The following is a 26,626-nucleotide window of genomic DNA, read 5'->3' on the forward strand; positions in this document are numbered from 1 at the left end:
AGGCAGGGAGGCTCTAAAGATAGATGCTATTAGTTGCTTTTCAGCATTTTTGAGTTTCACCTATATTAGGGACTAAAAGCTAAGATATCTCAGCCTCTGCAGCTTCCATTGTGACCACTAAAAAAAAAATCTGTCTCTTGTGAGTGCAATACTAAGTAATGAACTTAAAGCTACATCAGATCACTATTTGTCAGATGTAAGCCAGAGTCAAAGTCTATCTTTGCGTTTGATCCCTCTGACTGCGACATGACCTTCCAACATATAAACACTCAGTCAATGGACAGAGTCAGGAGCCACCCTTATTGATTTTTCCCGAACCACATTCATGAAATATTAATGTTGTCTTGTATGATCTGGTTAGTGAGCATCATTTTTCAGCAGCTCAAAGCCAAAGTCTAGTGTTACATTAGATTTATGATACATTTGATATCCAAATCTGAGAAATGAAACAATGTTTTTTTATGGTTTTATATCATCTGGGACTGGTTCATACATCAACGTGTAGCCAAAACCTCACATATCTTGTATACTATTAGATTTCAGTGATGTAATATTTAGACACCCAGCTGTCTGCCAACAGAGTACTTCCTGTTGCACTAATCAAATTCTCCCCTGAGACGCCACTCAAACAGGCGAGTGGAGAGTCAGCCAATGGCAGGTCGCCTTCGCTGGTCAAAGGAGTCAAGAGGTACATGTACTGCATATTAATAGATACTTTAATTAATAAATCATTGAAACACCGGTAAGGGTTTGACCTTTCACCCTCGGATTTGGTCCCTTAAGTTGCTACTGCAGTGTGCAAATGTGGTTTTTAAATACAAAATGTGATGAGTCAGAGGTCTTGTAAAGAGGCTCTCTTATATCAGGAGCAAATTTCCAACTCAGAGAAAATACATAAAAATATGAATATAAACTTGATTAATTGCTTTCAATACAAATAGATCGTAAGGAGTCTCCAGAGGGTCACTAGATAAATCTGAGGGGTCGTCAGATGATTAATGGGAGAGGAAAGAAGAAAGAACAAAGTTCTGATACACAAATCTGTTTTCAGTTTTTGGACTTATTTTATTGAAATGAAAGCGTGTAAGAAGTTTATAGGGAAAAATCACTATTTGGTTGAGCTGTTAACAACTTATAGACATCTGAAATGTGACCCCGACTACACACTGCTTTTTGTAAGACATCAAAAGGTTAGAAACCACTGGTTCACTGGTTTCATCTTTAACAATGTGTTGTATTTTAAAAGCTTGTTATATTATCCATTGTGTCAAATCTTCATCTGAATAGTAACTAAAGCTGTCAAATAAATGTCGTGGAGTAGAAAGTACAATATTTCCCTCTGAAATGTAGTGGAGTGGAAGTATAAAGTAGCATGGAAATACTCAAGTAAAGTACAAGTACCTAAAATTATACTTAAGTACAGTACTTGAGTAAATGTACTTTCCACCACTGAAAATCACCTTGTCAAGATCAGAAACTTTACATCTTTACATTAACTACTATACAATTTCTCATAAAAGTTAAATCTACTCATATATAACAATATGTGCTTTAATTATGCCAGATTTTTGCAGAAACAGCAGTAATCCGGACAGAAAAAAACCTTGAATCTGACTCATCCTGTGCGCCTAAAATGTAGGAGGAGTTTCGGATGTTGCGTCATGACGTAGCAGGCGGGAGTTGTGACGCTGCGTTTCCTTGTTTTCAACGCAGCGCGGGAGATTCAGGAGAAGAGGAGCAAGTCTGTGGCGTCACCCGCGGAAAGAAGTAAGTTATATTAACACTTTATTTTTCAAGTTATGAACTGTCAGTTAGCTCTGACGTCTTCGTGTAGTCTGATTTAAACGCGCCATCATGCTGTAAACACGTTTTTTAAATTAATTTGACGGTTGAAATCGCTCAACCAGCTGCGTTGGCTTTATTGTTAGCCGAGCTTCTCAGCTAGCTGCCATCTGAAGCATGGGAGACGGTCCCTGTAGTGTACAGATGTGTCAGAAATGTGTTAACTTCACGTGTTAATCACTGTTTTATTTTCCTGTTCGTCAGTCTGGTGGTTTTCTTAAAATGCCGTCTGAAAGGAAGCCGATGCGCTACGGACACTCGGAGGGACACACCGAGGTCTGCTTCGATGACACTGGGAAGTATGTTATCTATTATCATCTTATCATGACTTTATTTATATAACTGTAACAAAATACGCAGTCTGTCTGACAGCTAATAGGATTTGACTGTGTCGTGAGTGTTACTGGTGTCTTTCATTATGTCATGCTCGTTCATTACAGCCTCTGTATACAAAATTAACATCAAATCAGTAGCTTTTTACAGTTTAGCTCCTCTCACTGGTGACTGAAATCACTGTCAGCTCAATTGTGACATAAAGTGTGTAACTACTTAACTAAAAACTACAGAAACAATCATGATGTGATAACTCTGTTGCAGACAGTTATTTATTGAGCTATTAAAGGATGAGCCTGGTGATTTTCTATGTTTTTCTTATTGCCAACAAATCTCATGTGCAAACCAACAATAAACTGATCTACTTGCAAGTATTGTGTGTGTATCCAAAGCCCGATATATCTTATTCATCCATTGTTGTCCAAAAACTATTAAAAACACGTCAGTTAGCCACATCACTGCATTGGGTGACACGTTCCTTCATTACCATGAAAAGTGTGATTACTTTAGTTTGGTTAGAAATGGCTCCAAATACTAATAACAGTGTCAAGTTTTCACTCTCTGAGAAGGATTCCTGACTCTGACATTGTAAAATTCTCTAAGAAGTTTAGTACAAAGTCTTCCTGGCACGGGACTACTTTCTGATGAGTGAAAACTAGGTTGTTGTTTTTCACTTTAAGAGCTGTTTCTAAATTAACTAAAGTAACCACACTCTTCAGGAACGAAGGAACATGTCACCCAGTGCAGCTGTGTGGCTCATTGATGTGTCTTTAATAGTTTTTGGACAACAATGGAGGAATAAGATATATCAGGCTTTGGATACACACACAATACCTTTTTAGTAGATCAGTTCATTGCTGGTTTGGCTCTGCACATGAGATTTGTTGACAATAAGAAATATAGAAAATCACCGGCTTTATCCTTATATAGGCCTAGTTTGGTACTGAACTAAACAGTGCGACACAGCAACAGATTGAACTTACCAGTAAAGTGAGGATAATCAAAACAGCACCTTAGCATTATGAAAGGTGATGCGTTTATTACTTTTTTTTTTAGAAAAAACTAAAAGTAACTATGTAGTCAGTGACTATGAATCTTTTGAAATGATTTGAATCACTAAAAAGATTTATAATTTCTACTTCTAGTCTCCTGCCTTCAGCTCAGTGCAAGCTGGACTTACATGTATCTATGATCCACCTCATGACTCTGAATAGAAACAAAGTAAACTCTTATATAAATGTACATGTGTTCATTACAAAAGAGAGATAGAAGACAGATAGATAGATGATATGAAACTTAATTCATTTATTGATGAAGTGAATCACATAGACTACACTTTAAGTAATGTAATAGTGTTGTTTTAAGTCATTTAGCTGCTAGTAAAGCTGGTCCAAGCTTGCACACTGAATTAACATAGTTCTCAATCCTCTTGTTGAACAGCTTAACTTTCTAAATAGACAAAACAATCCTGTGAAGTTTGTTCAACCAGTTTGACACTATGTTACTTTTCCTTTTGCTGCACAAAATTTGCTGAAAAATCTGACCACGATCAAATCTTCCTCAGGTTCATTGTAACCTGCGGAAATGATGGAGATGTTCGGATATGGGAGGGTCTGGATGATGACGACCCGAAGTTCATCACTGTCGGGGAAAAGGCGTACTCTCTGGCACTCAAGGTTGGTTTTCTGTTGCTGTTGTTTTGTTGATTCATGATATTTGATTGATTTCTAGACACTTTATGAGTCAATGCAATTTATAAAAATTAAGTACAATTTTGAGGTACTTGTACTTTACTTGAGTATTTTCATGTGATGCAACTTTATGCTTTTACTCCTCTACATTTATTTGACAGCTTTAGTTACTTTTCAGATGAAGATTTAACATAATGGATAATAATAACAAGCTTTTATAATACAACACATTGTTAAAGATGAAACCAGACACACACTGATGCTTCAGTATTAATAATCTAATGATGTCATATATAATAATATATCAGTCAGAGGCACCAAACCACTACTTTTACTGCAATACTTAAACTACATCAAGCTGCTAATACTTATGTACTTTTACTGAAGTAAAGGATCTGAAATCTTCTTCCACCACTAGCTGTCGGTTATCGATCGAGACGTGTTCTGTAATTCTGGCTTTTCATCCGCAGAACGGCAAGCTTGTGACGGCAAGTTCCAACAACACAGTGCAGATCCACACGTTTCCGGACGGGGATCCCGACGGCATCCTGACCCGGTTTACCACCAACGCCACACACGTCGCCTTCAACAGCAGCGGCTCGAGAGTTGCAGCTGGCTCCAGGTACTCAGACACTGGACATGTTTCAAATTATGATCACTTTTGAAAAACAAAATGATGGATTGTATTCATTTTAATCTATCAGACGGGTGTAAATCTGCTACATGATAAAAGGTGGGGGTTTTTTGCATATTGCTTTTATAGGATAGGAGATGCAAGAACAAAGAAGGGGGGATGACATGCATGTGTAGGCCAATATGAATGTTATATTAATCTATTAATACAGATTATTTCAAGGGGAATTGCAAAGGATCAAGATTGAAGTTATTTTGTTGAAGCTGTGATTAAGGAGAGACTGTCTCACTCTGACTGAACACGTTTTAAATGAAAGTGAACAAGACACGAGTTCCCAAAGTATTGTGCCCTCATTAGGATTTAAACGATTATCATAAATATAACAGGACATGCTTCCCCTTCACTTTTAAGTTCAGCTCTGATGTTGCTGAATCCGTGACGCTGCAGGATCCATGTAAATGTCGGCTAGATATGATCAAAGTTTAGATGAGTGTGGGGATTGAATCGTATAGCTTAGATGGAGGAAAAGGCTAAAGGAGGAGGAGGAGTTGACGTGAACCAGTAAAGACAAAGCTGAAGGTGGCGTTTAATACCCTCTGGCAAGAAAAATCTTACTAATGTGATGCACTGCTCTTATCTTGTATGTTTGCAGTTTAAGATAAACTGTGAAATATCTCTGAGAGTAGAGCAGTGCTGTTTCAATCTCAATCAAAATGTTAGGATGAATGTCAAAGGATTAGCTGGTGGGAGTGTGAGCCCAGCGTAAGTTCACTGTATTTAGCATCTTAAAAGTCAGAGTGGAAACCTCATTTAACTCTTGTCAACAAAGCAAATGATATATTGTGTCTTTATCAGAGTCAAAATGGACAAAGAAAATGCACATATAGTATAATCAACCTAGAATAGTGTGGAAACATTACTCTGTTTGCTCTATAAAGGCTTCAAAATAGCGTGTAAATCATTTTTAAGACTCATAATACTTAAGTGAATTCATTTATTTATAATTTAGCATGTTTTTATCCTCCTATGTGGACGTCCAGCTGCCTGAGCAGATTCATCCTGAGATATTTTCCATCAGTGATGCGAACGTCACTTTCATTCTGTCAAACCGTGCACGTCTTCTCCGCTCCGGCCGGTGAATGAAGCCGTCGTGCTTAACGTGTCTGTCGTGTTCAGTGTGGTGCATGCTAAGACTAAACACAGACTATGTTCTTGTGATATTCAATATTGTTCTTCCAGTACAGGATGAGCTGCACACAACGATGTACCTGGAAGATATTTCCGCCTCTCAGACACAGCAGCGCGTTTGATTGGTTTCTGATTAGTCTTGATTGGAGATAAACGTCTGTTTGCTGCCAGAAATGATTTGTCCTAAACAGGTTTATCATGGCAATAAAAGCCCAGAGCATGGCGCTTTATCGATGCTGCTGTTTTCACACTGAGTCATTTCTGTTGTGATATCGATCGTGAAAAATTCAGACATCTGAGGCCGTTAAGGCGGATTTGGCATCTGCATCCCGGCGGACGTTGGAGGAAATCAGGATTATTTTTGCTTCTCTTGTTCATCGATTTGACAATTTTGCACACGTGTCGGCTCACAGCTGACCTTTCCCTCCAGTCTGCCGCCGCCGCTGCTCACCGGCGGGAAGCTGCTCAGGCGTGAGCGCAGACTGTCTGCACATGTATTCTTAATTTCTCTCTCTCTCTTTTTTTTTTTTTTCCTCAGTGATTTCATGGTTAAGGTGGTGGACGTGTCGGACAGCAGCCAACAGAAAACACTCAGAGGCCACGAAGCACCTGTTCTCAGTGTCACCTTTGACCCCAAAGATGACTTCCTGGTGGGTTGATCTTTTTCTCTGGACGGCAGAAATACAACAGAGAGGTTGTTTTCTGTTTGTGTGCTGGTGATTATGAAGAGTTTGGTCTTAAATTTGCAACCAAAGGATTTTAAAACTGTTTGGTTACCTTCAAAAATGGTTACCTGCTGCAATAAACTGTAACTTTTTGAGATGATACATTAAATCTTGATGAACTAAAAGGAAAAAATTTGTTTTGGCAGTTTTGCCTTTTATTTGACAGCCAGTAGAGAGCGAGCGAGACAGACAGGAAACATGGAAAGAGAGGGAAAAATCAACAAACGCAACACTTTGACTATATAACATACAGCACTCCAATACAACCGTACCACAACATACACCCTCTGAAATTACCAAAGTATTGAATCAACACCTCTTTGACTCTCACTATTAGTGCAGATCATCTAAATTCCATTGAACTATTGTAATGATTCGTGCAATGACGCACAAAGTAACGCACAAGTAGACGCAGCAGCCGGATCTGCTGTCTCGTGTCAGGTTGATGTTGTTTTTTATAAGCATTCAGTGAGGTTCGGCATTGCTTCTGTGGCTGCAGCTGGAAATATGGTTTGTGTGTTTGTTTTAGGATTGCACAGCAATTAAATTAAACCAGCTTGCCTGACGTGCAGGTCCACACCCTTCTCTGCATTGGTTCACGTTGTGTGAATGTTTGCATGAATATCCAGAGAAGCATAATTCCAGCTCGAGACTCACGACTGTCGAATGATCATCGTTTTGTCGATATCAAAATGTCAAGATGTTCGTATTTTATTGTCCAGCACAGTTGGAGAGATACTTGGACATTTGTCATGAATCATGTCTCAGATTTTCACACATTTATATGAGAAAATAAGTTTGTCTGTTTTAGACCTGAGACACATTTTCAGTGTATTAGAGGGTGTTCACACTGACGTCAGCTCGACAAAACATTGCAGCGATCGTCCAGTAAAAAAGTTGAACCGGGGCTCAACTTTTACCGCAACGCAATGTCATCCAGCAAGGCGCTGCATCAGCCAATCACTTACATGCAGAAGCACGTTCCTGGTGGATTACTTTGTAACATGAACGCAGTTTTTCTGCTGTTGCTGCCTTGATAACTTTGCAGAGTTATAAAATCCTGTCTGTGAGGAGTGTTACAAACCGCTGTGCAGTGTTTTGTTACCTGATAAACCTTTTAAATGCATTAATCTGAAGCTCCAACTTGACTTCCTGGATTGTATTTCATCGTCTCATCAACGCAGCCCCTTTACGCTCTATTAACACACTTAGTCTTCAGTCTTCCTAAAGCCACACAGTTATCAGGCCTCACATCGTTATAACACCACGACATCATTTCACTCAAAGACTGATAGACGATGAGTTATCGCCCAGCTCTACTCTGAAGCTGTCAGTGTGGGTGAGCATCATGTGACCCGAGCAGACTGGACTGTTTGTTTTTAACCTGGTCTTGTTTCTCCGCCAGGCGTCAGCCAGCTGTGACGGCTCCGTCGTCGTGTGGAATATTGAGGAGCAGGTACGTGAGTGTTTCAGCGTCTCGCTCTCGACTGAATTAATCCACACAACAAAACATTTATTTATTTATTTATTGTTTATTACGCGGCCGGTCTGTCAGATGCTGATCTGCTTTGTGTCCCTACAGACTCAGGTGATCAGTTGGCCTCTGCTGCAGAAGAGCAATGACGTCAGTAACGCCAAGTCTCTGTGTCGACTGGCCTGGCAACCGAGGACGGCAAAGGTCAGTGACACAATCGTTTGATTGGCTGAGCCTGCTGCGTTTAATCAGCTCATAGAGAAACAGGTTATTGGTTATAATCTAATCAATGTGTGAGACAGAACAGTGTGCTTATATCACAAAATAACAGATAATTGTGTTTATGTGTGCTGTCAGTTTTTAGCAGTTCCCGTGGAGACCAAGGTGCACCTGTACGAGCGAGGGTCCTGGGATCATGTGACCACGCTGTCTGATGACCTGCTGACACAGGTGAGGTCCAGATGAATACACACACACACACACACACACACACACACACACACACACGTTCATGGTCACGTCATCTTCAGTGAGGGCATGACCTCGAGATTTACACAATACAGTCAGAGATTTCCTGTCAGATTCTGTTAATTTAATAAAAATCCAGTCAGACAAAGACTATCAGCCGTACTGACTGTTATTCAGATTGTTTTATTTAAATGGTTACGGGCGGGTGAAGATACAATATTAAATTATTGATTGATTCACAAGCAAAAAGCAAAGATTAGAAAAAAGAACAACTTTTAACAGAATTTTGATGATCAGAAACCTTTTTTTTTCTGCTTCTGACCACATTATCTTACGTCTAAGGCTGCAACTAATGATTATTTTCATTATCAATTAATCTGTCTAGTATTGGTTTGGTTGTTTGATCCTTAAAATGTCAGAATATGGTGAAAAATATCAGATCAAAGGCTTCTTTTGTACCATCCAACAGTCCACAAGCCGAAGATATTCAGTTTACTGTCATTGAAGACTAAAGAAACCAGCTAATATTCACATTTGAGAAGCTGGAATCAAAGAATTTTGACATTTTATTTTGAAAAAATTCCTCAAAACAATTGGATATCAAAATAGTCGCTGATTAATTTATTAGCGGGCAGCTAATCAATCAACTAATCATTGCAGCTTCACTTATGGTGTGACTGGGAACCACTGTGTTACATTATAACTGTGATGCTTGATGCAGATGTTTAAAAGGAAACCAAACATAGAAATCATGTGATGTTAATTTTGACAGAACATTTTCATAATTTCATTAAACAATAGGGATATAAATCAGAGTTTGGTAACACTTTCCATCTCATTCATTTAGCTGAATTTACCTCCTGTGTTGTTTCTTTTTCTTTATCTGATGTTCAGACATAAAACGCCTCTAACCGTCATCAGCGTGACGTAAATATCTGATCTTGATACAATCTGAAGGCGCAGAAATGACGAGTGTGCTTGAAATCATCCATCAGTGATCTGCTTTTATTTTAAATACCTTTTTTTTTTTTCTCCAACCCGTGTTTCCTCTCCAGCCGATCAACGTGCTGGTCTGGTCTCCGTGTGGACAGTTCCTGGCGGCCGGCAGCGTCGGAGGTTTACTGACGGTGTGGGACGTCAACAGCAAGCTGTGTGTGGAGAGGTACGCGACGGAAATTATAAAAGTAGTTTGTGTTTGAAGAATAAATGCTTAAAAATGTTTATAAATGATGCTAAATTACAGATTTTTAACTGTGATTTGATATTTAAGTTAAATATTCAGAACTTGCTGCTGAATTATGTCTTTAAACCTTGATGACTGCTGGTGAAATTTAAATGAAAGCATCTTCATGCTAACTGGTCAATGTGGTGTTTGCGTTTTTTATTTTTCATGCTGTTTTGATGTCTAAACTCTTGCTAGCGGCCCACACAGACTCACAGTGGTTGATGTACTTTTTGAGCCATATCATTTGGTGCAAGAGTAAAAGTCACACAGTTGTTAAAATAAAATAAAATAAAAGGTTAATCTTCTGGTGAGCATGAATGTGCTTCATGGCGCCCTAATGGTGTCCAGGAAGTGATCAGCATCTTTAGATTTCATCCTCTGTAGACGAGAGCTCGATGAATACTGGAATCTTTAGACTCATATCTAATGTTTCTGAATGTCCTGTCAGATTAATGATCATTTAATCTGATAGTTTTTAGCATAATTTTAATCAAACTTCTTGCTAGTTTTAGACTAATGTGGCTGCTTGTGTTTAAACATTTAACATTTGAGAAGTTTGGCTTTTGTTCAGTGAAAAATGGTTTTGTAGAAAGGCGTGTTTATGCATTTCAAAGTAAAGTAAAGTAAGGTACCTGGTCCTAACTGGGGGTCCGGTGCCAGAACATTATTAAACAACAGACCTTCAGGGTCACTCGAGTTGAAGTCGTCTCTTCTCCGCTGCAGGCAGAAACATGAGAAGGGCTTCACGGTGTGCGGCCTGGCCTGGCACCCGTCAGGCAGCCAGATCGCCTACACGGACACGGAGGGCTGCCTGGGCCTGCTGGACGGACTCAGCACCTCCACATCTACCTCCACAACCACCACGACAACCACCAGCAAGGTACCACACGGAGAACACCGCACCTCAGTGTGTCTTTAAACTCAACTATGGTGAATTAAAAAGCAACATGTAGCTGATTTTCAGCCTCTGTCGTCTCCAAACTATGCAGATATTTTCTAAAATTGTACTTTTTGCTCTTTAAATGACATTACATCATCCTTTTTTTTCTACCTTTAACATCAAATCACCATTGTGCTGCTAAATAACTCTCTTTGTCTCTCATCAGGCGACGGCTAAAAAGCCAGAAAAAGACTATGACGACCTGTTCGACGACGATGACGACAGACTCATGGACGAAGGACAGAGCGACACCAACTCCCCGGCTAAGAAAGCCGTCGCCGGGGGCGACGACGATGACGACGACGACTTCCTCATGCCTGCGACGGGGCGGGTGAGGAACAGAGGGGCGATCCTGGATGATGAGAACTCGCTGGGTGAGTGAGGAGAAGGATAATGAATGAAAATGATGAAGTACAGACGGTGTAAATAGTAGTTTAATAAGGTTTTGATGAATCTATTAATCATCAGGTCTATAAAATGACAGAAAAGAATGAAAGATGTTTATCACAAGAGGCCGAGGAGCTTTTCTTATGTCTCGCTTTGGACAAATCCTAAAGATATAAAACAGAAAATTAGCGATTTATAGCGAGAATTTATGAGAATAAATAAATAAAATGAGAATATCTCCGCTGCCTCCCTTCAGATACGGGCTCCCTGAGGCTCGGTCAGGGTTTATACGGCGACGATGACGACGCAGGCAGCACCGTAGAGCCGCCAGCTGCCCCGCTGGTCCCCTTGCGTCCCGTCTACGAGGGACCCCTGCCGACGCCGCCCCAGAAGGCCTTTCAGCCGGGCTCCACCCCCGCTCACCTCACTCACCGCTTCATGGTAGGACGGGTCCCTGGGGGATGATACCCAGAGCCCTAAAATATCTCGACAACTATCGGATGTGTCGTAACCGTAGTAACAGTTAAAATCTGCTGCAGATGTGGAACTCGGTGGGGATCGTTCGAGGCTACAACGACGAGCAGGACAACGCCATCGACGTGGAGTTTCACGACACGGCCGTGCACCACGCCATGCACCTCACCAACTCGCTGGGTCACACCATCGCCGATATTTCCCAGGAGGCCGTGCTGCTCGCCTGCCCCAGCACAGACGAGCTCGCCAGGTACGCCCATCATCATTTCCTGACATGATACGTAAGACAAGGCTGCAACTAAAGATTATTTGCATTATTTATCCAATTTAATGGTTGTATCTGTAAAATATCAGGAAATGGTGAAAAACACGCCAGTTATATCTTAGAGCCTTTAAATGTTTTTGTCTGATCAACAGTTTAAAGATATTTAGTTTATTATCATTTATGACACAGAAAAGCTTCAAATTCTCACATTTTAGGAGCTGCAACAAACAAATATTTGGCATTTTTGCTTAAAAAAATGTCTGAAAAGATGAAAAGATCTCTCTCGTCCGTTTCCCAGTAAGCTCCAGTGCCTTCACTTCTCATCATGGGACACCAACAAGGAGTGGATGGTGGACCTGCCGAAGGGCGAGGACGCGAGGGCGCTGTGTCTGGGTCAAGGCTGGGCGGCGGTCGCCACCAGCGCGCTGATGCTCCGGCTCTTCTCCGTCGGGGGAGTCCAGAGAGAAGTCTTCAGCCTGCCGGGACCCGTCGTCTGCATGGCGGCGCACGGAGAGCAGCTGCTCGTAGTCTACCACCGGGGTACATACACACACACACACACACACACACACACACACACACACACACACACACAACATAAACTGACCAAGACGACTGTCAAACACTACGAAAGAGTAAAATATCTTGTTGAGAAGCAGACGTACAGATATAGGTCTGCAAATAACTATTAAAGTAACTCTTCTTTTCATCATTGATTGATCTGTCAGTTGTTTTCTTGATTCATCGATTATCCGTTTGATCTATAAAACATCAAAAAAAGGTGAGAAATGTCCACTACAATATCCGAGAGCATCATTAAATCTCTTGTTTTGTCCAATAAACAGTCCAGAACCTGCAAACATTCAGTTTACTGTCTAAAACACCAAGAAAAGCAGCAAATTCTCACATTTATGAACCTGATAACCATCAAGTTTTTGGCATTTTTGCTTTAAAAAGTTACCTAAAGGATCAATCAATTATCAAAATAGTTGCAGATTAATATTCTTTCGATTGACTAATTGATTAATCGACTATTAGTTGCAGCGTGAAACAGGTATGATACTCTAAACATCTGAAAGCAAACACTATGTCTGTGTTGCTTTCATTTTCTTTACATATACTTTTGTCAGTGTCTCATAAAGCAGCTGAATGTTTGAAATAGATATAATTATTTATAGGAAATAAATATCTGAGTCTTTTTTTTTTAAATGATCACCTTATACAGTATGAACTGTATCAGTGAGAGAGTTTGAGTTTAGGATGAGGCGCGCAGGACGGCATGTTTGTGCAGTCGGCTTTGATCAGGTGGCGTCTGCAGTTTATATTCGCATTCAAATTTTTGTTTGCTCGGTACATTCAAGACTTAAAACAAAGCGGTCACGAGGAGAGGATGACTTAATAAGCTGCATTTATGGCTTAAAAATAAGCCGTCCCTCTCTCTTCGTCCCCATCTGTATGTTTGCTTGAGTCTTGGAGAAAAACGTTGATATATATTTATATATTTGTGCTCACATTAGCTAACCTGCATCCCGTATGAGCTGCAGTAATTTAAAGAGACTCTGATGGCATCAAGAGTTTCCCAGGAAACGACACAGAGGTTGACTCACAGTGTCGCACAAAGAATGAATGAATTCTGAATGAATGGATATTCGGCCTGGTCGGGGTTCTCGGTGTACAATTAAAGGGGAAACACTTTGTATTGATTCAGTTATTGAAGCATCAGTCTTCACACAGCCGTTTCCTTTTCTTATTTTAAAGTCTTGATAAATCCTCACGTCGGTGCATGTGTCTCGTTTCACGTCATCAGCTACTGGTTTCGATGGAGACCAGGCCCTGGGAGTCCAGCTGCTGCAGTTTGGTCGAAGGAAGAGGCAAACCATCAACGGCGAGCCCCTCCCGCTCTCCCACAAATCCCACCTGTCCTGGCTCGGATTCACCGCTGAGGGTAAACACACCGACAACTACACCCTAGTTTGTTTACATACTTTTCAGTTTAGGATCGTAAGATGACAACCAGGTTGTGGTTTTTCAGGAACGCCGTGCTACGTGGATTCGGAGGGGATGGTGCGGATGATGAATCGCTCTCTGGGCAACACGTGGACTCCGGTGTGTAACACCAGAGAGACCTGCAAGAGCAAATCAGACCACTACTGGGTGGTCGGAGTTCATGAGAACCCTCAGCAGCTCAGGTGAACTTTCTGCTACGTCTCTTCTCTACAAACACTGTTTGTAACTTCCCGTCGGCTGAGACGCTCACACCTGAGGAGTTGGTGTTAACTGTCGGTGTTTTGAAATATTTTGATCGTGTTACAGGCATGAAGTAGATTACTGACCTGTAGGTTTTACTCTGAAGGATCTTACAGAAACTAAACAAGAAGTGTGAAATTTGAGTAATTTAGAGGTTTTTTTGTTGAAATAATTATATTAAACTTTATTTGTATAGCACCTTTCATAACATAAAATGCAGGTCAAAGTGCTTTACAGAAAGAGGTAAAAACAAACAAGCAGGCAAAAAAAAGATATTTTATAATATTAAAAGAAAGGAGAAAGATAAATACAATAAAAAAACTACAGTGATAAAAAGAGGTAAAATCATGAGATAGAAAAGATAAAACAGGTTGTAAATAATCTGATAACAGAAAAAGGCAAATAAAAAGTTGAGGTAATTAAAAGCAAAACCATAAAAATAAGTTTTGAGCTGCTTCTTGTCTAATATGTGGTGGGAGTTTGTTCCAGATCTTTGGTGCGTAGCTGCAAAAAGCTGAAAACCACCTCATCATAACTTTTTTGCATTTTGTTTGTGGCACATTTAACAATCCAGCGTTAAGCGACCTGAGTGAACGGTTTGGAACATATTCTGACAAACAATCTGAGAGATATGAAGGTGCTCGAGACCTTTCGGGGCTTTAAAAACAAGTATCCTCAACGTTACAGGTAGCCAGTTCAATGACACTAATACTGGTGTAAAATGTTCCCTTTTCCTAGTTTTGGTTAAAATTCTTGCTGCTGAATTTTGAACAAGTTGCAGCCGATCAATGGTTTTATTTGGTAAACCAGTATAAAATGCTTTACAATAATCTAAGTGTGGAAAAAAAACAAAGGCATGAGTGAGTTTCTTGGCATCTTCCAAAGTAAGGTAGGGTCTGACTCTCACAATGTTTCTTAAATGATAAAAAGCTGAAGTTTTTTACTTCTGGTTTAATCTGTAGAGCCACATTTCCAAGCCTGTATGAAAGTTCTTCTCTTTGTGCATCTGTGCCGATTATAAGAGCTTCTGTTTTATATTTATTTAATTTAAGGTTGTTACCACTCCTTAATACCATAATAATAAATCAATTGTATGATAATATTTACACAATGAATTACACATAAAATCGAACCAGGATGTTTATGTAGCATCAGAGAGAGAGAAAGTTATCTGAACACCAAACTCAGAAGATGCAAAAATAAGCATAAAAATGTGAATTTGGTTGTTTTTTTTGTTGTTTTTTTTGAATTAATAAAGTTTCTGTTAAGCAGCTGATTCTCAGATGGTGACGTTTCCTGCAAGCACCTGAACGCATCATCAAATAAGAGTCTCTACTCACAGCTGGATGATCATCACATGATGACAGCAAAACTTTTAATGAACAAAAAATAGCAACTACGTTTTCACTGTGATGGATCAACTCTTCATACAGAAATCATCTGAAACTGAAAGTTTGGGCTTCAGACTTTCAGAAATCGTCAACAGGACAATAAAAAACATCAGATCTGTAGTTGGAGGGATATAAAAGTGGTGCCTTAAATTCAAACTGCTTTAAAGTATTTAATGATGATGTAATCTTGTTGTTTTTGCTGGTTAATCATTATATTTTGTTGTTTTTGTGCTGTCAGGTGTATTCCATGTAAAGGCTCCAGGTACCCCCCCACCCTGCCCAGACCTGCTGTGGCCATCCTGCCCTTCAAGCTGCCGCTGTGTCAGACCACCACAGAGAAAGGACAGATGGAGGTAAACCGAGACGGCTCGCTCGAATGAACCGCACAGATGTTCACCGATGAACCGCATGTGACGCTTTCACAAAGATCCGGTTTAAAGTTACATATTTTCTCTTAAATTTGACTTTGAAGTCCAGAGTTTCCATCCCGTCTGTGTCTCCTCCTCTGTCTGTCCTCCAGGAGCAGTTCTGGCGTTCAGTCCTCTTCCACAACCACTACAGCTTCCTGTCCTCCAGCGGTTACGAGATCGACGAGGACGGACAGAGTCAGTCGCAGAAGGAGCAGCAGGAGCTGCTGATGAAGATGTTTGCAGTCAGTATTATAACCGCTGATGTCTGAGTGTTTCTCGTTGCTCTCTGGCGTCTCCTGATGAATGAATCTTGACGTTTCTCCTCCAGTTGTCGTGTAAGCTGGAGAGAGAGTTTCGCTGCGTGGAGCTGGCCGAGATGATGACCCAGAACGTGGTGACTCTGGCCATCCGATACGCCTCCAGATCCAGACGCATGGCCCTCGCCCAGCGGCTCAGTGAGATCGCCCTGGAGAAAGCCAACCAGATCCAGGAAGAAGAGGCAGAGGAGCAGGAAGAGGAGCCAGACTACTCCAGTATCAGACGGACCACATCTGGGTAAAAACACATCTGTTGCAACAGATTCTGCTGTAGTTGCAGGACTGAACAGCTCACTGATGTAGAACGTTCAGGTTTTATTTTACGTCATCCAAAACAACAAACCAAAGTGAGTTAAGCATTTGAAGGTACTTTGCATAAAGTGATTTTCGGTTGTGACAGAAAAAAGTTTACAAAGTGAGAGACGTGTTTAGACGTTACCATAGCGACCAGAGTGTGTTAGGGGGCCAGAGAGGATGTTACTCATGTTATGTTGTTGGCGCAATGTTAGGATGCTGCTAATAAAGTTGCATACGAGTACACAGTGGATTCAGGTTTATTATTATTATATTTAGAAAATACCACAGTTTTTAAGCCGGTCGTATCATTTTAGTTTGTATTTATTCGCCGCACCTCAAAGGCCGGTCTGTGAAAATATTGTCTGATATTAAACTGGTCCGTGGTGCAGAAAAGGTTTGGGACCTCTGCTCTACATCACATAACGACACAAGTATTAAAAAGTGATACCCAGCCTTATATTGTGCGATGATATAAATCTGACCCACAAAAGTTTGGGACAGATGTCGATTTGTTTCCGTTTATTTACACTCAGCACTGAAACTCAGCTGCTCGCCTTGTTGCTAAAAGTCCGGCTGCTCCTTCAAACTGCTGATTGAAGCGTGGTAACGTACACGTACAGCAGTAGAGCAAGTGAAACGTGTGTTTTACTGTGTTTTTATATCCTCTACTGTGCTCCGACAGAAGGGAAAATCACGCGATTCATTAGTTTATTATCTGGACAGGTACGGCAGCAGACATACTCAGGAGGAGGAGGAGGAGCGTGAAGAAGAGCTTGAGGAGGAAGAGGACGGACAGGAGATGGAGACGGAGGAGTCGGCAGAAGCCCGAAAACGTCAGTTCTACTTCTTCTTCTTCTTTTTTCCCAGCTCTGAGCTCTCTGTGTTCTCATCTAAAGCACAACATGTTCAGCTAACAATGTCCCATGAATGCGTCTCGTACTTCAGGTCTGAATCCGTTTGCTAAAGAGGCGAGTTCACCCGTAACGCCGTCTCCGACACCCGGTGAGTAAACACTGAATCATTCCTCAATCAACAGTCTGTATATTTAAATAAATCCTTGAAATGGCAAATTAGTTTACATTAGACACACCGTCCTTTACCGTCTGTACAGAGACTGATTATTTATCTACAATCCAGACATCAGACATCCGTGTGCAGCCATGAACTGTAGAACATTTGATCCAGAATGTAATATTGTTTTATATTCCTGCTAATACGGTAATTAAAATATTTTAAATGCCTCATATTTGTTTTGTAGTTGGTAAAGCGGGACGTGCAAACCCTTTCAAGGTAAGAGTTCAAGATATTTTCTCAGCTGCATCGTCTGATTATTTTAATGTGAATCAGCTTAAAGACTTTTAGAGACTCTCATGTGTTAAGTGGAATAAGCGGTAAACGGTTTGATGGGATGCTCGCAGGTTCTCGGTGCGGCGAAACCTTCAGCTGCGGCCGGTCAGCCTCGAGTGACGAACATCCTGGACAACATGACGTCCAGCAGGAAGTCGGCTCCACTCGGCGGCTCTGCAGGGAAATCGAGCAAAAACCCCGTCCTCAAACCGCTGGCCCCCAGACCCAAAACAAAGGTATCGTTATCTCCGAGCTTCTCCCAACAGATTTTTATTATATTTATATTCTGGGGCTCTACTGGAATATCTTTGCATGATTTACAGTTCAAATAACTCCTTATTTATCTCATACTGGCATCTTCATGCAGCCCCTCAGTTCAGCCTCCGTCTGAAACAGGCAGTTTAACTCCTGTCTATTTAACGCCCTCCTCCCAGTGAGCCCGCTCTCTTCTGATTGGCCAGCTTCTGAAACAATGTAAACAAACTATAATAGTAAGATTTCACTTCTTTTTCTCTCGTTCTTTACTTGAAATGGAAACAAATACATCTGTACACGTTCAACCCCAAATCTGATCTGAAATACGAGAGTGGACGACGTGAACAACCTCTGTAACAAATATTACTGAACAGGAAGTTATTCACGGACACCAAAAGTAGAAAAACATTGCAAACGATGCATTCAGAGCAACCTGAAACCAGGGTTTTACATACTTTCACCTCAAGTTTCATAATACCTAGTTTTTAATATTATAAATATCATCTTGAAGTGATAACACCACTGATAACAGATACAATATATAATGCATACTTTAATAAATTGATAAAACCATAGATTTTATCTCCCTTTTTTTTTAATATACTTTAATGGGAATGCAAATAATTTCATAGCATAGTGGAACCTGTTGCTCTGTGCATTTGACAACATGTAAGTTCAGCACCGTGCATGTTATGCATCCACATGCCGGACTTGAGTGTAAAACTGGACGTTTTTGCACCTCGAAGCTTTCTGCTGATAAAACCTGTTTTTGTTTTTGTTTTTTTTTCTGTGCAGACTCAGTCGACTCTGCTGCAGATGACCACCACAAAAGCAGCCAATAAGAAGAATCAGGCGAACACAGAACCGGCTGCAGATCAGCAGAAGCAACCAGACGTCCCGCCTCCAGCCTCTCCGGAGAACACAGAGAATAAAAGGTAAAAGATTTAAATCTGTCTGTGATATTATTACGTTTTTGGAACATAACCATCAGCCTGCAGACCGGAGTAGCTCAGCCTTAAAAATGAGATGAATTTTATGGATGAAACAAGGCCGATTATAGCGTGAAACATCATTCTTGGCCATCTGGAGGAAGCTAACGAGTGGCCCTTGAGTTAGGATTATTTTGTTAAATGCAGACTAGTTTTCTCTAGTTTTTCTTATCTGTCGTGTGTTTCTGTTCAGACCGAAGACGGGCTTCCAGCTGTGGTTGGAGGAGAACAGGAAGAGCATCGTCGCCGACCAACCTGACCTGCAGGAGACGGACGTCATCAAGGAGGCGATGGGACGCTTCAGGACGCTGTCAGCGGAGGAGCGGCTGGTAGGAAACACTCGAGAGTTGATGTACTGTTTACTCGATATTTTGTGATGAACTGGTCTTTAAAAGTCTCAAATTTAACTGAATCCTGCAGAAACCCTGCACGTTTCCTGCAAAACAAATCAACAGCACAACAACCTTCAAATTATACCAGATATTAACTTAATTATGTTGTTTTTTAGAATTATTTTTAACCTGATAACTAAAACTTTAAAAAAAAATCAGTGTCTGTGATTAGACGACAGTATTTTTTGCACTAAAAGTGATCTGTTTTCAGTTCATCCTGCCTTGATGTAGTTTGCCCTGAAGAGTAAATTAACCAGTGAAACCATCAATTAAACTGTTGATCATCAGCTGCAGATCCATTAACTCGTCGTCACCGAGCAGCCTGAACACACGCTGCACTCAAATCCTCTCACATCTCTTTCCTCATTTTCACTTATATTTATAATATTATGTTGCTGCTGCTGTTGTATTCACACCTGAAGAAACAAATTAGAAAAACAGCACAACAGCAGATAAAATCTTTGCGTTCATAAAAACCTGGAGACGCAGTCTTCAGATTTATATTCAGGAGTCAAATTCACTAAGAAATCTGTCAAATTACTTCTTGAAATGTGCAAAAACATCTCAACATGTAGTTTTTATCAAAGCATTAAGACCAGTGGCGTATTTGTGAATATTACTCTGATGCCAGAAGGATCTCCTTCACTTTTTCCTTAGTCTGCATTCACACCAAATCAGGCGGTGCAGTGAAAACGGCAGTCATCCCATTCATTTGAATGGTGGTAGTGCAGCTCGGCTGCAGCCGTTTTGGCTGCTGTTGCGCCGCACCGGCTGCAGTCTGGTCCCTCTGCCATGAGGGAGGACAAAGACGTTACTGGGACGACGGGAGGACATTTCTCTTTGCTTGATAACGTTAGTAAAGTTAGACTTTGCTGTCGGCTTCCTGACTCATCTTAAAAAAGACGAGAGAAAAAGAGAGAGAGAGAGAGCAGCGGTGGTCAAGCGAGGTAGAGAGTGAATGAAGAGAGGGAGCGCTGGTAGCGAGAAAGCCGGTTAATCAGATCAATAAAACATTATTTTCTGATTGTTTTACAGCAGTTACATTGTAGAGCACAAATAAACACGCCCACAACCCCCCAGCACACCTCCGCTCGACCCTGCGGCTGAACGCAGCACCGCCTGATTTGGTGTGAATGCAGCCTTAGTCAGTGTGTTTACATGCACTTAAGTAATCAGATTACACTCTGTGATCGCAATTTATTTCAACAGTGAACCCCCTTTTAGCCTTTATTAGCAGGACATCAAGTAATAAATGTTTTATAACATTATAATGTGGTTGTAAGCAGTTAAAAGGACATTTCAAGTGTTTCACTCCTGAAGCTGTAACTGTTATTGTGTCGCTGCGCTAACGAGCTCCAGTCTAAAGACCGCTCACACAACAAGACGCCATAAATATAAAAACCTCTTTTAACCTGTTTGGATGTCGTCATCGGCTGTAGCTAACCATCACACTCCTGATTTTTGATCTATAAAGCCACAATATAAAAGATCAGGCTTGTTAAGTAGAGCTGCAACGTTTAGTCGATCGTTAGGAAATTAATTTCCAACTCGTTTGATAATCCATTAATTTTTTTGTTTGTTTGTTTTTAAGAAAAAAAATGACAAAATTCTGTGTTTCCAGCCTCTCCAATAAATACATGAATGAATATTTTGTCTTCTATGATAATAAAATCTTTGGATTATTGACTGTCTGGAACAAAGCAATCAAGAAAATAACAGATTCATCGATAATGAAAATAATTGCTACACACGAGTCGTATCTGTCTCTAGTTTGATGGTTTATATAAACTAGAATTTTGTTTGATGACAGTCTTTTGTGTGGTGTCATTAAAGTGTTTATAGTCAATATTTTTTATAACAACTTTGTAAAATCAGATGCGAGGTGCTTAGAAAACTTTACTGTTTTGGTTCATTCTCAGCGCTCTCATAGCGTCGTTTTTGGACGCAGCAGGCGGCTGTTCACAGAGAAAAAGCTACTGTACACTACCTGCTCAGCACCAAATGGCAAACAGACACAGTTAGCTGTAGACTAGCCGGTGAACATAGTGGAGCATTTAGCAGCTAAAGAACCAGATATTTCCCTCAGGAGTCGGTAGAGAGCAAATACGACTCCAAATGAATGATCCTTAACTGCTGGATGTGGAAATTAGCAACCAAAAATAGCAGATTTAAGATATTTTCATTGAAAAAAAAACACCCAGATTTCTTTGACAGTAACAGTTAAAACCAATTTCCACCCAAATTTTCTGCCCCGACGCCTCCGTGTCAGCTGCGGAGAGTCGATAGGTTACTAAATGAGGGCAGTGATGACGGACCTCATCCTTTCATCCACCTGAGTGCTGATAGACGTCAATCTGTGGGTTTGTATAGTAACCTGGTCCTGACCCTGCATACATCAAGGCTCTCAGCAGAAAACTGGATGACACTCCACGGACAGAAAGACAAGAGGAAGTGGATGTGAACAGGAGGAGGAGGAGGAGGAGGAGGGACGCTTGTTGCCTGGGAACCCTGTCGAGTGTGTTTTGGCAGTGAGGGCACGAAGCATTTATCTTATGATAATACTGAGAGAGACAGTGAGTCGGTCAGTCTGCAGGGGAATAATGATCATCATACAGTTTTTGTGTATTTGAGACAGTTGTTAAAAGACAGTTGTAGCATCTGTGCTTTTTTTAAAAAGATTTTTCACCACTTTTAATTGATTTTAGACAGTTTTTAATATCAAAAGTTGGGAAACTCCTTCGTAAATTGACCAGAATTCACTCAAGTCTAAGTTTCATGTTCTTGGAAGAAGCTTTTTGAGGCCTTGATGTGAATTTTTATTTATTTTTTTAGTCTTTTGGGGGCCAATATTGTTGAATACATTTGCTATGTGTATTGGCAACACTCAATTTATACTATGGCTGCAACTAACTATTATTTTTATTATTGATTGATCTGTTGATAATTTTCTCTTTTATTCCCTCAGTTGTTTGGTCTATAAAATATCAGAAAATGTTTCCCAAAGCCCAAGATGCAACAGAAGATGCAATAGAAGACTAAAGAATCCAGAAAATATTCACATTTGAGAAGCTGGAACTGGAGAATTCAGGCTTTTTTTTTCTTTTCTGAAAAACACTCAAAACAATCAATAGATTATCATAATAGTTGATTAATTTTCTGTTGATTGACTAATCGACTAATCATTGCAGCTCTAATTTGTATCTCTAATATTTGTTTTCTCTTTCTTTACCACTGCTGCGCTGAGTAAACGTCGGGAGACTCAGCAGCCACATTTCTCTGTTTAGCGTCGTCATGCTAGGCTAACATATTGTTGCTAACTTTGGAGCTAACCACCTCCACTTTTCCATCAATTAGGGAAACAACAGACTTTTCTTGGTCCTGACAAGCTGCAGCATTTATTAACTGACTCTTCCGTCTGCTCGGGAGGCTACGTCAACAAACCGTGAAACAAACAGTAGTAAGATTTCGAAACGTCAACTTCTCAAATATATCCGTACATTCGAGCCAAAATCCGATCCAATATATGAGAGTTAACAACGCAAAAACAACACATGGAACAACCTTAGCAACATTCTTAGCGATCAAGGCTGCAGAAGAGACGGCCGCTTATGTGCACGTACGACAAGCCGACGTCATCTCATCAGCAAGGTAGAAAAAAACGTTGCAAATGAAGCGTTTAGAGCAAATGTTTCAGGAAGCATTTCTACGTACGTTAACCTCACATTGTGGAACTTTGACCGTGTTCGATATCTGACATTATAACTACGGATGCACGATATTATCGGCACGTCATTGGTATCAGCCGATAAAAGCTCTGAAATGAAATATCGGCGTCAGCGAATCCTGTCAATAATGAGAGGCTGATATGTCGCTTTCCCCTCCGCCGCCTGACTGTGCTTCCCTCGACGGACTGTGTCACCCTGACAGACCCGCTGCTTCTTCCCACTTTAACCTGAATAACAAACCAGGGCTCGGTGCTCTGGTTGGATCCACATGGAGAGCCGGGGCTAACGTTAGCTTGGAGGCTAGCTGGCTGTGCTTCCCTCCGGTCATGCTGCGGCTAACGCTCTGCTAGCCTCTCAGCTAACTTTAGCCACGTCATTAAAGTTTTAATGCTGAGCTCCTGAATCCAGTCTTACTAAGTTCTTCCTTCATATATTGTCTTTCTTGATCATACTTGGTACAATCTATGCTTGCATGCATAATAGTCTCCTCAGCCAGCAGGAAAAAAAAAAAACGTATATCGGCCACAGTGAGTTGGAAATATCGGATAGCGGCAAAAAATCCAATATCGTGCATCCCTAATTATAACAGTAGATGTATAACAGAAAACCACAAAATAAAGAATCGAATGAAATTCAGTGACTGCTGACGCTTTTGCACTGCATTTTGGCTGTGAGTGTTATTAGAAAGCTTAGAAAATGATCCTTTGGGGACATATTTACCCTGCTAACGTCTCACCCCGGGAGAGAGAGAGTGTGTGTGTGTGTGTGTGTGTGTGTGCTTGTGTGTGTGCGTGTGAGTGTGAGTGAGTTGCTTCCTAATCACATTATTCTGTGCAAATACAATAAAACGACAATTGAATAGCGAGACGTCACAGCTTGTCCCATCTACCAGCTCTGTAATGGTGCTGTTTATGTGTGTTTGCCTTTTTTTGAATATGCATGGGGTTAATGGCAGTGCTTCACTGGGCGTCGGAGGTGAAGAGTGTGTGTTTTATTTGTTTGTGTGTGTGTGTTTTTGTGTGTGTGTTTGTGTGTGTGTGTGGCTGCTGCTGCTGCCAGTCCACTCACACCAGGCCTGATGATTCATCCCGGCTCCATTACGTCCAGGAAAGCGCTTCCTTTTGTCTCGGCTCTCTCGGAGAGAAAAGGGAGGAGGAAAAAAATAAATAAATAAATAAATAAAAGCAAGAGGAGGAAAAGAGCCAGCAGGCCCAAAAGAGATGCAGCCTGTCAATAGTGATTATACATGACAGGATGCAATTTCAGACTGCACGGCTGAGTACGTGTGTGTGTGTGTGTGTGTGTGTGTGTGTGTGTGTGTGTGTGTGTGTACGTTTAGTCATCGTCCATGTAGGTGTTTGGAGCCTGGATAGAAACAGATGAACAATAGAGAGATTCCCTTTTTTGTGTCTTTTTTCCATCACTTGTCCGATAATTAACATGTTCTCTTCATGTCCTTTTTTTTTCTTTTAAAAATTTCATTCAGTCGTGGACAGAAAGAGCAAAAGGCCAGACTGGAGATGCAGCAGATCTGAAGAAGAGGAAAAGAGAAGGAGGAGGAGGAGGAGGAGGAGGAGATGCGGAAAATGAAAACGGACAAACAGAAGCAGATGAAAATAGCGCCAAGAAGAAAAAATCTTTGGATCCTTCCTCCAAGCTTTCAGCGTTCGCTTTTAACAAAAACTAAATAGTTTGATATTTGGTTTTTTTGTTGAGATTTGTTCAGACGGCAGAAACAAAAGGATCAATGAAATGTATTTTTTCTTCCACAGGTGCTAAATCTAGTTCACTATAAGATCTCTGTGCTTTGAGGCACTTAATAAAAAACACATTTAAAGCCCTTAAATACCTTTAAAGTTAGTGATGGATCAGCGACATTCATCAACTCGTTCTAATAATCAAGTGTGATGGTTTTGTTTCTTATTGTTGTTTGTTTGATTTTACAGTTTAAAAACTCTTTACTGTATTTTAACAAGTGAAATAAATGTAAATGTTTGTTACCTCCTGTTTCAGTTGTTTTTCTTTTTCATTTAAAGCAGAGAAATGTCAGTAGAAACAATAAATCGCATGAAAAGTCCATCTCAGTACTTTCAGATTCTGGCACTCAACCCTGAGCCTGGTGGTTCCTACTGAAAATCTTTAAATACAGGTCTTTAAATATGTAATTTCATATTTTTTTTAAAATACTCAGTAATTTCCTAAAACAGCAGAGCACCAGGTTTTAGCAAATGTCACTCAAACAGGAGGAAATGGTGCCTATTTTCAGTTGCTGATGTGAAACAGATTGTAATAAGTATATCTAGTGAAACAAGAGTAGTGATGGCAGAGCAGAAAAAAGGTATCTGGTATAAAATAGCAGAACACTGTGAAAAATGTCGATCACTGTTTCCCAAGATGCAACCTGAAATGTCTCGTTTTGTCCCGACAAACAGTCCACAAACCAAAGATACTCAGTTTAGCATCACAGAGGATTTAAGATGCCAGAAACTATTCACATCTGAGAAGCTGGAAACAGAGAATTTTATCTTAAAAAGTGACTGAAAATGAATAGTTGATTATCATTATAGTTTCCAATTAATTGTCTGATGATCAACTAATTGTTTAATCGACTAATTGTTGCAGCTCTAGTAATTACTCAAGTAAACACAGAGTCCACAAGAGTAAAAACAAAAAGAATAAAATACTGAACAGCAGCCCAGCAGTAGTTCAACAATCACTTACTAGAATGTAGCATTAGCCGAACATTAGCTCCAGATACACAGTGAAGTAGCTAGCTTGGTTAGCAGCAAGCTAGTCAAAGAAAAACTAAATTCTACTTAAAGGACAGTTTCACAATTTTTTTCTGTCTTAAAACAACAGTCAGGTGCCCATATGAACACTGAAATATAATCATTCCTCATGTTCATAGATCCCCTCCGAATGCACATTTACAGTCTTTTTAGCATCAAATTCCCTCTTTGTGTTTCCCTGTTGAGCTGCAGGTGGAAATATAGTAACAAAAAGAGGGACTTTGGCACTAAAAAGACTGTAACGTTGAAAGATATCTACTTGATTTGACTCATTTGGATGCTGAAGCTTCATATTAGCTTCAGATAAACTTGACTGTGGATTTTGTCCTCCATCACTTCCATTGTAAGGTCATTATGAAGGGATCTTCTAATGGTCAGTATGAACAGGAGGAATGATTACAGCAAGAAAAACATGTTTCACTGTTCATTTGGGCTCCTGACTGTTGTTTTTGTGAACCCATCTTTTAACAACAAGTAAGTATTAAGATAAGGATGTAAAATTTTGGTTTTAATATGATAGAAAACATACAATGTACACTTTAGATCACAGCCTGCACACCCTGTACTCACCCTTTGAAATAAACGTAGCAAAGGGAGAACAGAACAATGAAAAAATCTGTCAGTGCAGTGAGAATATTTCTATTTTTTTCCCATTTAAGTCAATTTGTTAAAAAAATCAAGTTGCCTTTTTCTTCATTCTGCAGCACCAACCTGCCTTCTTCCTGCTTCTTTCAAAATACATGACACTCTGTTCTATAAATGACTTTTTAGGATAACAGTGATAATTAAAATGGATATGAAAGACAAACTGCTGTTTCCTC

The 26,626-nt window shown here is 40.3% G+C and overlaps 1 protein-coding gene across 1 annotated transcript; it reads left to right on the top strand.

Moving 5' to 3' along the window:
• The first annotated feature begins 1,655 nt into the window (after positions 1-1,655).
• wdhd1 (WD repeat and HMG-box DNA binding protein 1) lies at positions 1,656-25,124 on the top strand. The gene is made up of 26 exons (XM_044356087.1): positions 1,656-1,767; positions 2,047-2,141; positions 3,740-3,851; positions 4,337-4,488; positions 6,227-6,338; positions 7,819-7,869; positions 7,996-8,091; positions 8,245-8,337; positions 9,411-9,517; positions 10,304-10,460; positions 10,687-10,894; positions 11,164-11,348; positions 11,447-11,631; positions 11,945-12,186; positions 13,454-13,591; positions 13,679-13,835; positions 15,523-15,637; positions 15,805-15,936; positions 16,023-16,249; positions 17,032-17,141; positions 17,254-17,310; positions 17,567-17,598; positions 17,727-17,891; positions 18,706-18,845; positions 19,093-19,228; positions 24,503-25,124. Exons 2-26 carry the CDS (start codon positions 2,065-2,067, stop codon positions 24,701-24,703), a joined length of 3,387 nt encoding a protein of 1,128 aa, XP_044212022.1. The 5' UTR covers positions 1,656-1,767; positions 2,047-2,064; the 3' UTR covers positions 24,704-25,124.
• The last annotated feature ends 1,502 nt before the right edge of the window (positions 25,125-26,626 follow it).

This window comes from Thunnus albacares, chromosome 1 (genome assembly GCF_914725855.1).
Source record: "Thunnus albacares chromosome 1, fThuAlb1.1, whole genome shotgun sequence".
Lineage (NCBI taxonomy): Eukaryota > Metazoa > Chordata > Actinopteri > Scombriformes > Scombridae > Thunnus > Thunnus albacares.